This window comes from Danio rerio, chromosome 7 (assembly GCF_049306965.1).
Source record: "Danio rerio strain Tuebingen ecotype United States chromosome 7, GRCz12tu, whole genome shotgun sequence".
In the NCBI taxonomy this organism is placed as follows: Eukaryota; Metazoa; Chordata; class Actinopteri; order Cypriniformes; family Danionidae; genus Danio; species Danio rerio.
Window position 1 is genome coordinate 22894134 of NC_133182.1, and position 13561 is coordinate 22907694.

General features: G+C 35.9%; 1 protein-coding gene across 2 annotated transcripts in view; it reads right to left on the bottom strand.

The window, feature by feature from the left end:
- Positions 1-694: 694 nt before the first annotated feature.
- Positions 695-13561, bottom strand: part of tnfsf10l (TNF superfamily member 10, like) — a 44752-nt gene continuing 31885 nt past the window's right edge. Inside the window, exons 3-5 of one of the 2 annotated variants that reach the window (XM_005172247.6) lie at positions 11127-11163; positions 10821-10910; positions 695-6127 (exon numbers count right to left, since the gene is read on the bottom strand). In XM_005172247.6, the coding sequence (XP_005172304.1) occupies positions 5652-6127; positions 10821-10910; positions 11127-11163 (603 nt within the window). In that variant the 3' untranslated portion in view covers positions 695-5651. 2 annotated transcript variants of the gene reach the window in all.

Here is a 13561-nt window from a genome sequence, read left to right on the forward strand (position 1 = left end):
GTTTTATTTTTGCAATGATGACAGTAAATAATATTTTACTAGATATTTTTCAAGACACTTCTAGTGACATTTAAAGGCTTAACTAGGTTAATTAGGTTAACTATATAGGCAAGTTAGGGTAATTAGGCAAGTTATTGTATAACAATGGGTTATTCTGTAGACTATCGAAAAATACATATCTTACAGGGGCTAATAATTTTGCCCTTAAAATTAAAAAGAATAATAAATCTGCTTTTGTTCTAGCCAAAATTTAACAAAAGACTTTATCCAGAAGAAAACATATTATCAGACATACTGTGAAAACTCCCTTGCCTTTATGAACATAATTTGGGAAATATTAAGTATATCTATATCTATATCTATATCTATATATATATATATATATATATATATATATATATACACATGGCTTCTATAATAGTATAATGGCTTTAATAATGTAAAACCACCAAAACATAGTATTAAACAATAGAAGTCAATGGGAAGTCCCCACCACAGTAGAAATGCAAATATTTATGTGTGTGCGCAAACATCTTTTGTGCAAAAGCTCCATGTGGGTGGCTTAGTTGTGGTATTGTGTGCAAGCCTGGCAAAAAAAAAGGAGAACAAATGATGTAGAAATCATGATTGAAGTCTTCCAACAACAGAAAAAAGATGCTCAAGTTAGCAAGGAAATGATGAACCACACTGCGACTCATTGTTCAAAAAAGGCACTTTAATTGTTGAAAATGACACCTCAGACTTACATTTCAACGTCACGGATCAGACACTGTGTAAAATTATACCATAAAGAGGGAGAGTGTGACCGATATCAGTACATTCTTACCAAAGATGCAGAAGTAACATTGGTAAACAGTGCATAATATCTTTCTGTAAATGGAAAAAAGCCCCTTAGATTGGTGGTCTGACAATTTAACAAACCCTTGGAAAAAGAAAAAAACCTCTCTCTGGAGAAGGAAACACAATAGTCTTTTTGTTTCTTTTGACAGTTCATGTTGCTCACTGTATTTCACCCTGTTCTGCCTCCCTTCAGTTTTCACAGCAGTCCTGTAAAGTCTCCGCACTGATTTAAAAAGTACAGGCAAACCATCACATTCACTGCTTTACAAAGCAGTCTTAATTTAAAAAACACACTCTTGTATACGGACACCTAGCAAACATTGGTCTCCCATGTTCACATTGTGGTTCAGAGGGCAAGTCCTGCTGCAATCGGTCTGGATCTGCTGGAATTCCGCCATATTTCTCCTTCTTGTCCACCCCTCACCCCACCACGACCTCTGCGCCATGCAGATTGGTACATATTTCAACTTGTATACACATGTGCACATCTCACACAAGACCCTGGATGGGGTCTTTTTGACAGATTGACTGGGATAATGAGCTCAGTTAGTGTGAATTGCTCGGATCATGCAGACTCCTTTGGGAAACGTTGTTTCAGACTTGTAGGACTGTGTTTTTTTCTGTGGAACGCAAACGTGGAAGGCTGTGTTAATATTTTCATGTGCTAATCTCTCTTTTATTGGCAGTGTGTGAATAGCTTGTGGAGAATTCGAAAAACGAGACCTTTAAAGACTCTTCACGAGTTTTATAGGAAGGATTGAGACGTTATTGTTGGGGAAATCTGAAAGACTTGACGTTTATGGGTTTTCAAGAGCCTCTCTTTTGTTTTGACACATGAAATGGATGTGTTTAATGTATAGGGTATTGCTGAAAGGGCTATTTTGTGCTGTAACATCATCATGTGATGCGGCAGATTAATGCAGTTCTAATTTGACAGTAAATTTTGATTCAGTTTTAGCCTTAGTCTTTAATTTGTCTAAATTTCCCTCCATAAATATTTTCATGGTGGCACGTTGGCTCAGTGGTTATCACTTTGGCCTCACAGCAAGAATGTCACAGGTTCGAGTCACAGCTGAGCCAGTTGGCATTTCTCTGTTGAGCTTGTATGTTCTTGTGTATGGGTGTTTCCCAGTACTGGGTTGTGGCTGGAAGGGTATCTGCTGCGTAAAACATGTGCAGGAATAGTTAATAGATAAATACTAAGCTGAAGGTAAATGAATGAATAAATTTCATTTTGTCTGTATATTTTTGTCATTTAAATCTGTTTTTTATTAAATTTTTGTCTAGTTTTAGTAAATAAAAAATGTATAGTTACTGTAGTTATTGGTTGAAAAACTATAGTTATCATTAACATTATCAGCTTGAAAAGAAAATATATTTTCTGCTAATAAATTATGACATGATTTCTGTTTGTTGATCTTCGGATAGATCCACTCCTGATTTGTGGGCATTTTATTTTTTTAATGAGGCTCAGAAAAATTCACATCAAGATCAGCCAAAATTGCAAATGTACCATCATTTCAGGGTTTTTAATCTTTAATAAATAGAACAGTTCAGAGTATTGACAGGAAATTTGAGGGTAAAGGCTCTTGAGCTGTGAATTGAACTCGGGTCACTGTGAGCACCTCAGTACTTATTATGTGTCAATTAGGCATGGTAATACAATTCTGACGGTATAATATTCTTGCACAAAAACTTCACGATTTGAGAGTATTGGGATTACTGCTCTAATAAAAGTTCTTTTTTTTATTTCAGGGTAGAAAACAAAGACTTTTTTTAAACATGTCAGGCTGAAAGATTCAAACGAATCATTGACTTTGCTGTCTTCTTTTGTTTCAAAAACACAGATTTCTTTCTTTCTTCTGGAGATAATGTCCTAAAAAAATGTAAAAAAATAAAATAAAAAAATCACACACATACCTTAGGAACGGTATAGCAGAAAATTTTGACTGTTCTAAACCGTGGTAAACCTTGAAAATGGTTATCGTCCCATGCCTAATGTCGACACACTTAACTACTAGGCTGTTGGCGCCAACGTATGATGCTTACTTAACTGTTTCATGAGTGTGAGCATCAGTTAACTTCGGGTTGCAGTTTATTAAATGACCACCAGTGTCGCTAATGCTGGGTTTACACCAAACACAAAGAATTTGCCTCTATTTGTGTGTTATTTACTCACGCCGCAAATATTTAGGGTGCGTAGGCCTTATTGGAATTGCTCTCTTCCTTACTATTCTTCTTCTCTAGGATGAATCGTATTTTTGAGGGTCTAAACATGCCCGAAAACTCACAAACCTTTGCACACATACTAGAAGTGGAACTAGAACATTTACGCTTGTTATAGGTTTCGGAAGTGGGTGTGACAGCGCCACCTATGCACATTTAACAAAGTAGCCCCTGAGCAACATTTCATGCACAAACACCAAAACTGGCACACATGTCAGTTGACACACGGCACACAGGTTTGATAACAGTCCTGACCTGAACACGTTTACATGCCGATGTCCAGTTAAAGTTATATCGCCACCTGCTGGCAACAGGAATGGACGTTTTACACTGTAACAAACTCCTCCTACAAATTTTATCCTATCAAACTCATGTTCCGTTAGTCTAATCCAAAGGCCTTTGTGGTGTTAAATTGTGAAGATCTAGAGTTTTCGCCAAAGGGCGTGTCCGTGGCGCACTGACAAACTGCAGTGCTTCGCAGTGGAAGAGGAAGTACTTATACCTCAACCACACAATTTCTGATCTGCCTGAAAATTCACAGGTTCAATGAGATTCCTCTCCTGAAGACATCTATATGCTAAAATTAAGTCACAGTCATAGCGCCACCTGCGGGCAGAAGGAAGTTTGGCATAAATCTGTGATTTTTCTCAGGTTTTTTGGTAGATATTAGGTTAAATTATTATTGTCCATTGTTCTCATTCTAAGCCCACTGGGGGCAATGAGCCTGGGTGCGAGGTCCCTTTCATCGCTGCTTGCAGCTTTAATTAAATTCACATTTAGTGTGAACCCAGCAAAATAACAACAGTTTTTAATTTCTACATTAACGAATGTTTTTTCCTCACAATAATAAAGACAGTCCTACAAGTTTGAAATGACATGAGTGCATCTTTTTTTTTTTTTTTCGTGAAAGGATGATGATGTACAGTGTCTCAGTGGGCTGCGAAATAATGCGGTTAATGTCAGATGCTAAGCACTAATGAGATCATACATGACTTCAGCGGCAATCGCTTTGAACCTCCCTTAACACATGATAAAAGTTAGCGTTTAGATTGAGATCAGTGCATAACGACCAAAGGCACTTTACATGTAGTGGTATCTGACATCACATTCCCTTAAACGTAAAAAAAAAGCACCCTGTATGGGGAATTTTTGGCTTGGCGGCACATCATACCACTTGCAGCAAAAGCATTAACCTGCTGAAGCATAACTCGCTCTCCCTTTCTGGATTAAATCAATGTCCACGCTTTTTTAATCCAGACAAATTGCAGATGAGAGTCAGACGGAGTGAAGTTTTGTAACTAACATTATAGCTAGCCCGTAGCTAAATGCCACAGAGAGCATTGGCTTGGCTCGATCGCTCTCGCAGTATAATGTGATTTAAGGCAACATCTTGGCAGCGGCCCTTCAGCTCGCTGACTTTATCAGTAAAAACTGGGGCAGAGTCCAGCGAGAAGAAAACACGCTTGTGCTCCACAATGAAACCCAAGCGAGTGTTTGTGCTCGCTCTCAGAAACACCATTGTGACAACACTTGATCATTTACAGTGGAAAGAAATCACCCCCGCCCTCTCCTCCTTCAAACAAACCATTTTTCCACAGAAAATCAGACTCTCAGCGCCGCTTCATTTGGACAACGTCATGGGGTTTACCTTTACAGCGGGAGGCTCGGTTTTGTGGGATTTTTATTAGGAGAACAACAAAACGCTCGTACATTCAATTCCAAACCTCATCTATTTTCAATTAAATACAATATATACACAGGTTGAACCACACACACAACACACACACAAAACAGATGGATGTACAAGCACGAAGCGCCACTTATCAGAAAAGTGTATCACTCAAGACAAAGCATTATATGGGTGCGACGTTTCAACAAACCGTTTAGCGTAGTGTTTGTTTAACCTTTTGTATGACCAGGACCGCGTGAGCTCCAGAGCACGTGTCTCTTCCTGCCGGGCCTGACAGCAGAGGGAGACCTGTAAAAGTGATTTGTGTCGTATGTGTTTTAATCTTATCGCCATGTTGTGGAAGCCATAAATATGCAAGAGCATTAGAATCAATGCAGCAGTCTGAATTCCTCTTTGTTTATGTGTGCCTGTTTTGTTTTTTAGGTCCTTTTCATGTCAGGGCATGTTGCTCCGCAGGTCCGACAGGATGGGTTGAATTCTGTAGCCTGCCAGGATGCTCCTTTGAGGCTGGTAGAGCCACATATTTCCCATCTCATCTTTCTTTCCTCCACATTCCCGCTGTCATCATTTTCTTCTCATATCTCTGCTTTTAAGCCATTTAAGATCCGCGGCGCACGAAAAATATTCCCTTCAAGCAAGTGGAGTTCGCACGTCAAAACCACCATTGGCACAGATTTACTTTCTGTCTCTCCTGTTTTGTTTTTGCTACCGTTTCCAAGATTCACATCTTTGATGTGATTTGTAGAAATATACATACATTCCTCTGTCTTTAAAAAGAAATAACCGAAATGTCTCTTGCATCCTTCACATATTCAGTCTTAAAGAAAGGAAAGTTGATGGATGTTGAACGAAACTTTTTCTCTGCCAAAATGATACTCCCGCTCTATTTTCTCTCTTACAGATCCAATCGGAAAGCTCCGAAGTAGCTAGAAGAGTCCTCGCCGTAGACCATTGTGGGAGATGAGACGGACACGAAGACCTCATCGCCTGCTCGGAGCTCGAACAGGCCGCCCTGGTACACCGAGTGCAGGGCGTATTCTGCGTCCGGAGCCCAGCATTTGGTGCCCACTCCCTTCAGCAGCTGGATGGGGTTCAGGTAGGAGGTTTTCTTGTAGATGCACTGGACGAGCTGGTGGCTCACGCTGGACTGGTCGCTGTCGCTGGGAGAAGGGTAACGGAAGTACACCTGTGAGTACAGGTAGTAGCGGCCGTCCTGGGGCACACGCAGGCGTCCGTTGGTCAGAGTCATGTTGTAGAGGTGGGCACCGAAGCTCTTGTTGGCCCAGGTGTGCACAGGGTGACGGCAGGACTGGTGCAGATCAAACTGAGGCTGGTGCATATCTGACTGAGGCCTGGAGTTGTCGGAGGCACCTGAGGAAAAAGGCAGACTTCAGGTTAGCATTAAAATGCAACTTGTTTTATATTGATACGTTTAGATACAAATACATAAAAGTGTGCAGGCTAAATTCCCCAATTTTTACATTTGGATCACCTAAGCTTACTGAAAGTAATTTTCAAGAACATTATTAATTTGATAACATTGTGTATACATTATGCCATATTAACAAATGTTAAAGTGTACATTGATAATTTCATGACAATTTGTAGTTCATCAGTTATCAGTCATATTTATATTAGTGGTGGGCCGTTATCGGCGTTAACATGAGACTCTTATGGCGTGATTAAAAAAATTTTCGCTGTTAATCTATTCTCAAAGTTGGGTTGCGAGCTGAGTCTGTTCTACGCAAGTTATGATGACCTTTAGATTGATAGTTTAGCGCGGATGTATACCTGACCGGTGAGTCGTCCAACAAATAAGTGCCCTTCTGAATCAAATCAGCAGGATGCCTGACTTTAACTGCAGTTCGGCAGTTTCACTTTAACTCAAGAACATTTAATTCATGCCCGTGACAAACTGGGGCATTAGACGCAAATAAGAAGTAAGGACTGGTGAGAGTGTTACAGAATTTAATAATGCACGCCAAATGGAAAGGAAAAAAACTTCCGCGTTTTGTGATGTGTGTGTATCTTGTCAGTTAATATGGCGAAAAATCCTACATGACGGTAATGGTTTGATTGCGGTGTTTACTTCAATAATCTCACTAATATCTGCATACTCCACATGTCTTAATTTCATTTCTGTTTAGTTTAGTTGTGACTTTAGTGGGATTAGGGGGATCAAAAATCGCTGTTTGGAGCTTATGTAGGCTTACAGTTCAAAATTCATGTTTAACAGAATAAACAGTTAGTAAACACAAATACATCGTGTTGAACATCATTTATTTTCATCATTAATTATCACACTAGAACAGTTTCTTAAGCAGTTTCTGATCCATTTTGGAAACCGAAGATGAGCCCCTGGTGCAATGCGCCATCTGGCTTGAGAAACCCGCTCTCAAAGACTTATCATTTGGGTAGCACACATATTCTGAATGCCTTTGGCAGAATTCTAATGACCCATTTTAATCTAGAATAATCTAGATTAAAATAATTAATCTATGCCTACCAATAATATATATTAATATTCATTCATTCATTCATTCATTCATTTTCTTTTCGACTTAGTCCCTTTATTAATCAGGGGTCACCACAGCGGAATAAACAGCAAACTTATCCAGCATTTGTTTTACGCAGCCGATGCCCTTCCAGCTGCAACCCAACACTGGGAAACACTCATACACACTCATTCTTATTAACTCTTAATAAACAGCAAATCACTAATTCATTGAGCTAAAATTTTCAGGTATTCGTTTAATAATGTGGATTTTACATTTAAAATAGAGTGTGACCTAAGAATAATGTGAAACAAAAACAGACATTTTTCAATTTTCCACATGCTAATATAGTGTACACTAGGTGGTAATGTAGCTCAGTGCTTAGCACTCTTGTCCCACAGCAAGAAGGTCGCTGCTGAACCAGTTGGCATTTCAATGTGGAGTTTGCATGTTCTCCCCGTGTTCATGTGGGTTTCCTCCAGTCCAAAGACATGCACTATAGGTGAATTGAATAAACTAAATTGGCCGTAGGGTTAATGAGTTTGTATGGGTGTTTCCCAGTACTGGGTTGTGGTTGGAAGGGCATTCACTGCATAAAACATATGCTGGAATAGTTAGCGGTTCATTCCGTTGTGGCGACCCCTGATAAATAAAGAACTTAGCCGAAGGTAAGTAAAAGAATGAATGAATAATATACACTACTACACTCCCATAGTTTGCTGTAATACTATATATATCCATGCAAAGATCTCCTAAGCTCATCCAGTGATTAATGTTTTATAAATCATTACAACCTATCCAGTGGAACTTAGACCTGGGTACAAATCTATAAATATACAAAATCATAACTTATGATAAGATATCGATAAATCACGCATTGTGCATGAAGTAAAAGCACAGCTTTGATTTCATGTTGACTTAAACCATATACAGTATGAGCTCCAATAATTCAAGACGAAGCCCATGAAAGCAGTAGTAAAAAAAGAAGATGTGAAAGACGAGGAGCAGGTGGCGATTTGAGGCTCGGCGCATAATTCACAAGGCAAAGGGAGGAATGAAGGATTGGCTGGATTGTGCTAAGAGTACAAGAGAGATCTGAACAGGAAGGTACGGCTGCGCAGGAGAGGAAATCACGGACAGACTGAAAAATCGAAGAATGAAAGAGAAGGCGGCGTGTTCCTCCAAACACAATGAGCCACATTCCTCACAGCAGATCAATAAACGCGCCAGGCCCGCTCTCTGATTTACTGCTGAGCAAAACTTTTAAGAGCGCCCTTTTGTCTGAGAAACATTGATAAAGAGATCGAAAAATGCATATGAAGTACAGATGTGTGTGTGTGTGTGTGTGTGTGTAAAAGGAAAAAAAGCCAGTGCTTTCAAGCCGGTTAATATAGATGTTAGTCGAAAGGCAGACTTTTAGAAGTGAACCGTTTTTGCAGCGTGTGTATGTGATCCATCATTAAGCGCTCTGCAGACAGGTTTGTGAATAATGGGTGAATAACAACAAAAAAACTTCTCCCTTGCAGATTACGGATTAGCCTCACCACTTATTCCCCTGAAACAAAGCTGGTTTGACTCGGTTTCATTTCCTTTAGAGATGCGTGACTGAATATGTTTCTTTTTTTTATGTTTCCTGGCATGCATGAAATGAATAGGACTTTGAACCGAGCAGCTATAGTGGAACTTCAAAGGAGCAGACAAGATTTGAGGATGTTTGGTGATATTTATTTTTTCTGCTCCTGCTAAATAACTCGATCATTTCAGGCTGTTTTTTAATCCGTTTCTTCTTTGCAGCTGTCTGCCAGACATACTGTGGCAGGATGGATGGCTCATTTATGTGCATGATAGGTGATTGGATTGGTTACAGTACTGACACTAAATATGTTTTAAAATCTGAAGTGAATTTAAAATTGTATGTATCTGACTCTTGCTGGCTTTGGGAAACGGGCACCATACATTCAATGACTTGTAGACACACTTTACTTTTATGTTCCAAAAACACCTGCATATCATTATAGGAGACAGATGAAAAATGTGTGTTATATCGACTTAACATGTTAAACATGTTTGATATCCTCAGACTACAGGAAATCATAGCTTGAAGTGGAAAAAACGTCAGAACCCATTTTACACTATGTAGTTTTTTTTGTTTAACTGGCGCTGAATTTTATCAGCTAGCGTTGATTCCTCAAGCCTGGGCTGAAGCCATGAAGTATAGCGCAGGCTGAAATATTTTGTTTTATTATTTATTTACTGCTTTGATGATTCAGTGCTTAAACATTTTGCGGGTATTCAGGTTATTTACTCTATTTGTTCTATTAGTTTTAAATATTTGTCATATATAGTATATTTTTTGTTATTATTTTAACAAATATAAATACAAAAATATTTTAAAACAGCAACAAACTCAGGTTTGCAATAACAATAATAATACACATATGTATTATCAACTTGTTATTTGTTTATTGCTCTTAAGTTTATGGATAATTATCTATAAATGTAAAAATTATTATATTATTATTATTGCATTCTTTTAATGTTTTTAGTTATTATTATTATTATTATTATCATCATTATTTTTAACACACAAATACTTTCTATAACAATAAAGATTCCAATTATTATTATTTTTATTTTAATTGCTCTTAAGCTTTATGATTAAATGCTCAACAATTAAGCAATTGTTGTTATTATTGTATTTATTTTATTAATATTTTAGTTATTATTATTTTAGCAAATATAAATATAAAGCATCTAACTCAGTTTTGAAATAACAACACCAACCCAATAACAATAATAAAAAATCAAATAATAATAATAATAATAATAACAATAATAATAATAATTATTATTATTACGATTTTATTCTATTAATATTTTTAGTTTTTATTATTATTATTATTATTATTATTGTTGTCGTTTTTATTATTATTTTAACACACAAATATTTTCTACAGCAACAACAATGACCAATAATAATGGCTTCATGATGGATTTTTTGTTATTAAAATATTTTTTTATTTTAAGTATATTTATTGCTCATAGACTTTTTTTGCAATTGTTACCATGTTATTATATTTATTTTTTAAATATTTTTTATTATTATTATTATTATTTCAGCAAATAAAAATATAAAGCACTGAGTTTTGAAATAACACCACAGCCAATAATAATAATAAATAATACAACTTATTTGTATTATTATTGTAATTATTATTATCATCATCATAATCATCATCATTATATATATATATATATATATATATATATATATATATATATATATATATATATATATATATATATATATATATATATATATATATATATATATATAATTACTGTTGTCATTTATTATTATTATGATTATTATTATTATTATCATTATCATTGCTATTTGTTATCAACATTTCTTGCCAAATTTACTCATGCTAATGTTTGCTGAAAAAGTTAATGACAGTAAACTTGATATATTGATAAAACATAAAAACAGACATAAACAGGCACACACACACACACACACACACACACACACACACACACATGGCCATACATACAAACAGACTCACTGCTGAGGGTCAGGTGGGCTGATGGCCGCTGCATCACTGTGGTCATAAACTTTGACCCTGTTGTATTATATGAATGAGTTTGTGTTCTTGCTGCTGAAGGACAGACAGACAGAAAACAGTCAGCACATTCAAAATACACCATAAAAAATGAATTGCTATTGCACAAGAGATTTTAATGACTTCTTTGAACTGTGTTGAATTATGTTTTTCTGTCTGATGGTTCCGGGTATTTCCAGCACGGTACATTGTGCAGTCGTAGTGATAAAAGCAATTGTTAAAAATAACAATGACTGACTGACTACTCACCATGTAAAGTCTGTTTAGAGATGATACTGTCCGTAACCTGTGACAAAAAAACAAACAAAAACACTTCCATCAGTCGAGAAAACTGAACAATCTGATGACTCTTCAAATTTGAAAACGTGAAACTGGATGATTCAGATTCATCAAGTCTTTCCTCTTTTTTTTGTTTTGCTCAGGCGTATGACTGTGGTTAAAGTTTACCTCAAGTTACAAAACAGCAAGTTAACCATCTGTTTTATACTGAAAGGTTTCGCTATAAAAGTTTTTAATTAATGAAATGTTTAGGTCCAGCCATGATGTTAAATGACTAAAAATTGTTTTTAAAGGAACACTAAACTTCAGTTTTCACAACCATTCAGTCAATATCCAGGTATGCCAGAAGAACTTTTACAGTGTTTAGCATATATAAGTACACCCCTAACAAATCTCTCTTTTAAATGAATATTTTCTATAGGAAGCTATTATATTTGTGCATAATATACATTAGATTAGTGTAAGCCAGTGTGAGCTTATTTAACAAAATAACTTATAATAACAGTCTAAAAACTAGTACAAACAATTTTATGTTATAGAAAAAAAATTCAATACAAATTTTTAAAAATAGGAAAAATCAAGAGAAGCAAAAAAAAAAAGGAAAAATTGAGTTGAAATTTTGTAGATTGTGATTTTTTTTTGCAATATTTTGCTTGAATTTAATTGTATTATCTTTCAATTTTTAAATATGTTTGATATTTATTATATTATTTTAATAAATATATTTGTTTTAAAAATCTGTTTTGTTTAAATGCACCAAAATACATTGCCTATATTCACTGAGAAATGGAGAAAAATATTCATTTTCAAAACAGGGTGTACTCAATTTATTCAATTAGCAGACACTTTTATTTTGAGCTACTTACAAGTGAGTATAAAAGAAGCACCTCAAATAATAGTTGCAGTATATAAACGCCTGCAATATATGACACCTAGCTTAGCATAGGTCATTAAACCTTATTAGACCATTAGCATCTTGCTTAAAAATGACCAAAGAGAAAACAATCCTACTTAAATCTTGACTCTTGTATTTACATTATGTATTAAGAACGGCTGGAAATGAAAAGTTGCTCTTTTCTAGGTCAATTTAAACCTAGAACACTATACCCGAATTCTGATGTAACAATCAAGGAACTTTGCTGCCTTACCATGGGTGCAGACGGCACAGTGATATTACACAACACATGAAAATTGGCTAAATTCCACCATTATGAACAATTTGACCACTTGCTTGCACAGGGATTATAACAGTCAGTGGTGTAGAGCAACAAATTACAAATACTCAAATTACTCTAACGGAGTAGTTTGTCTCAGGAGTTGTAATTTACTAAGTAGTTTTAAGTTTCTTCTACCAGTGGTCACTACTTTATTTTCTTGTCTGTGGTGATTGGCTAAAGTAGAATGTAAATCACATCATACAGAACAACCGCAAGACACTGGCTCCTCATAAATGCAACAAACCGTTTGGAAGCATTAAAAATGTCCAAGAAGATGTCCAAAATCTTTACAAGCAATAATCGAGAGACTTTATCGACTGCATGTCACTGATGAGAAGATGGATATTTACTGTATGAGGAAATGAAACCACCAAATGCCCTTAAATGATTACAAATGCACTACAGAATGTTACATTTACACATCCATGCATGAATTGCATGTAAACGCATGAGCCGTTCACATCGTAATACTCACTACTCTTGAGTACTTTTAAAAGGGCTACTTTGTACTCCTACTTTGAGTAATATTTATAACAGATACTGTTACTCTATTTGCACTACATTTTTTGGTGAGTAATGGTACTTTTACTTGGGTATGATTTTTCAGTACTCTTTCCACTAATGTGCACAATATATTGCAAAATTATTGTTAGTGCAATAGTAATATATGCAATTTACATATCGCAGAAGTGTGATCAATTACATTTATTTTATCCATTGGTTGTTTATCAAAAATTGACCAATCAGATGGGGCCTTACTATCTTTAACCCCACCTCCCCAGTAGTAGCTGTTTTTCTATTAGCTGGAGCAGCTCAAAAGTCAACCAAGAGCTGAAAATAAACACTAATGACAGGTTTCGAGACGAGGAAAGTCTGAGTCAGAATATCTGCAAAGGTTTTCACTTATTCATTGTATTTTAATGACTAAATCTTTGCACCTTGACAGTTTTTAGTCTGAATTAGAATTATTTTATTTATTTTATTATCATTAAATAAATTATTTAAAAATATAACTAATAAAAATGGCAGTTTTCGAGGGAAATTTATATTGTAAGAAATATCAGTAACGAAATGTCACATTTTTCCAGTTTCGTGCAGCCCTAACAGGGAGCATGCCTTACAACCATAGGGACATTTGCAGGAACCTGTAGAGCAGGGGTGCTCAACCCTGTTCCTGGAGATCTACCT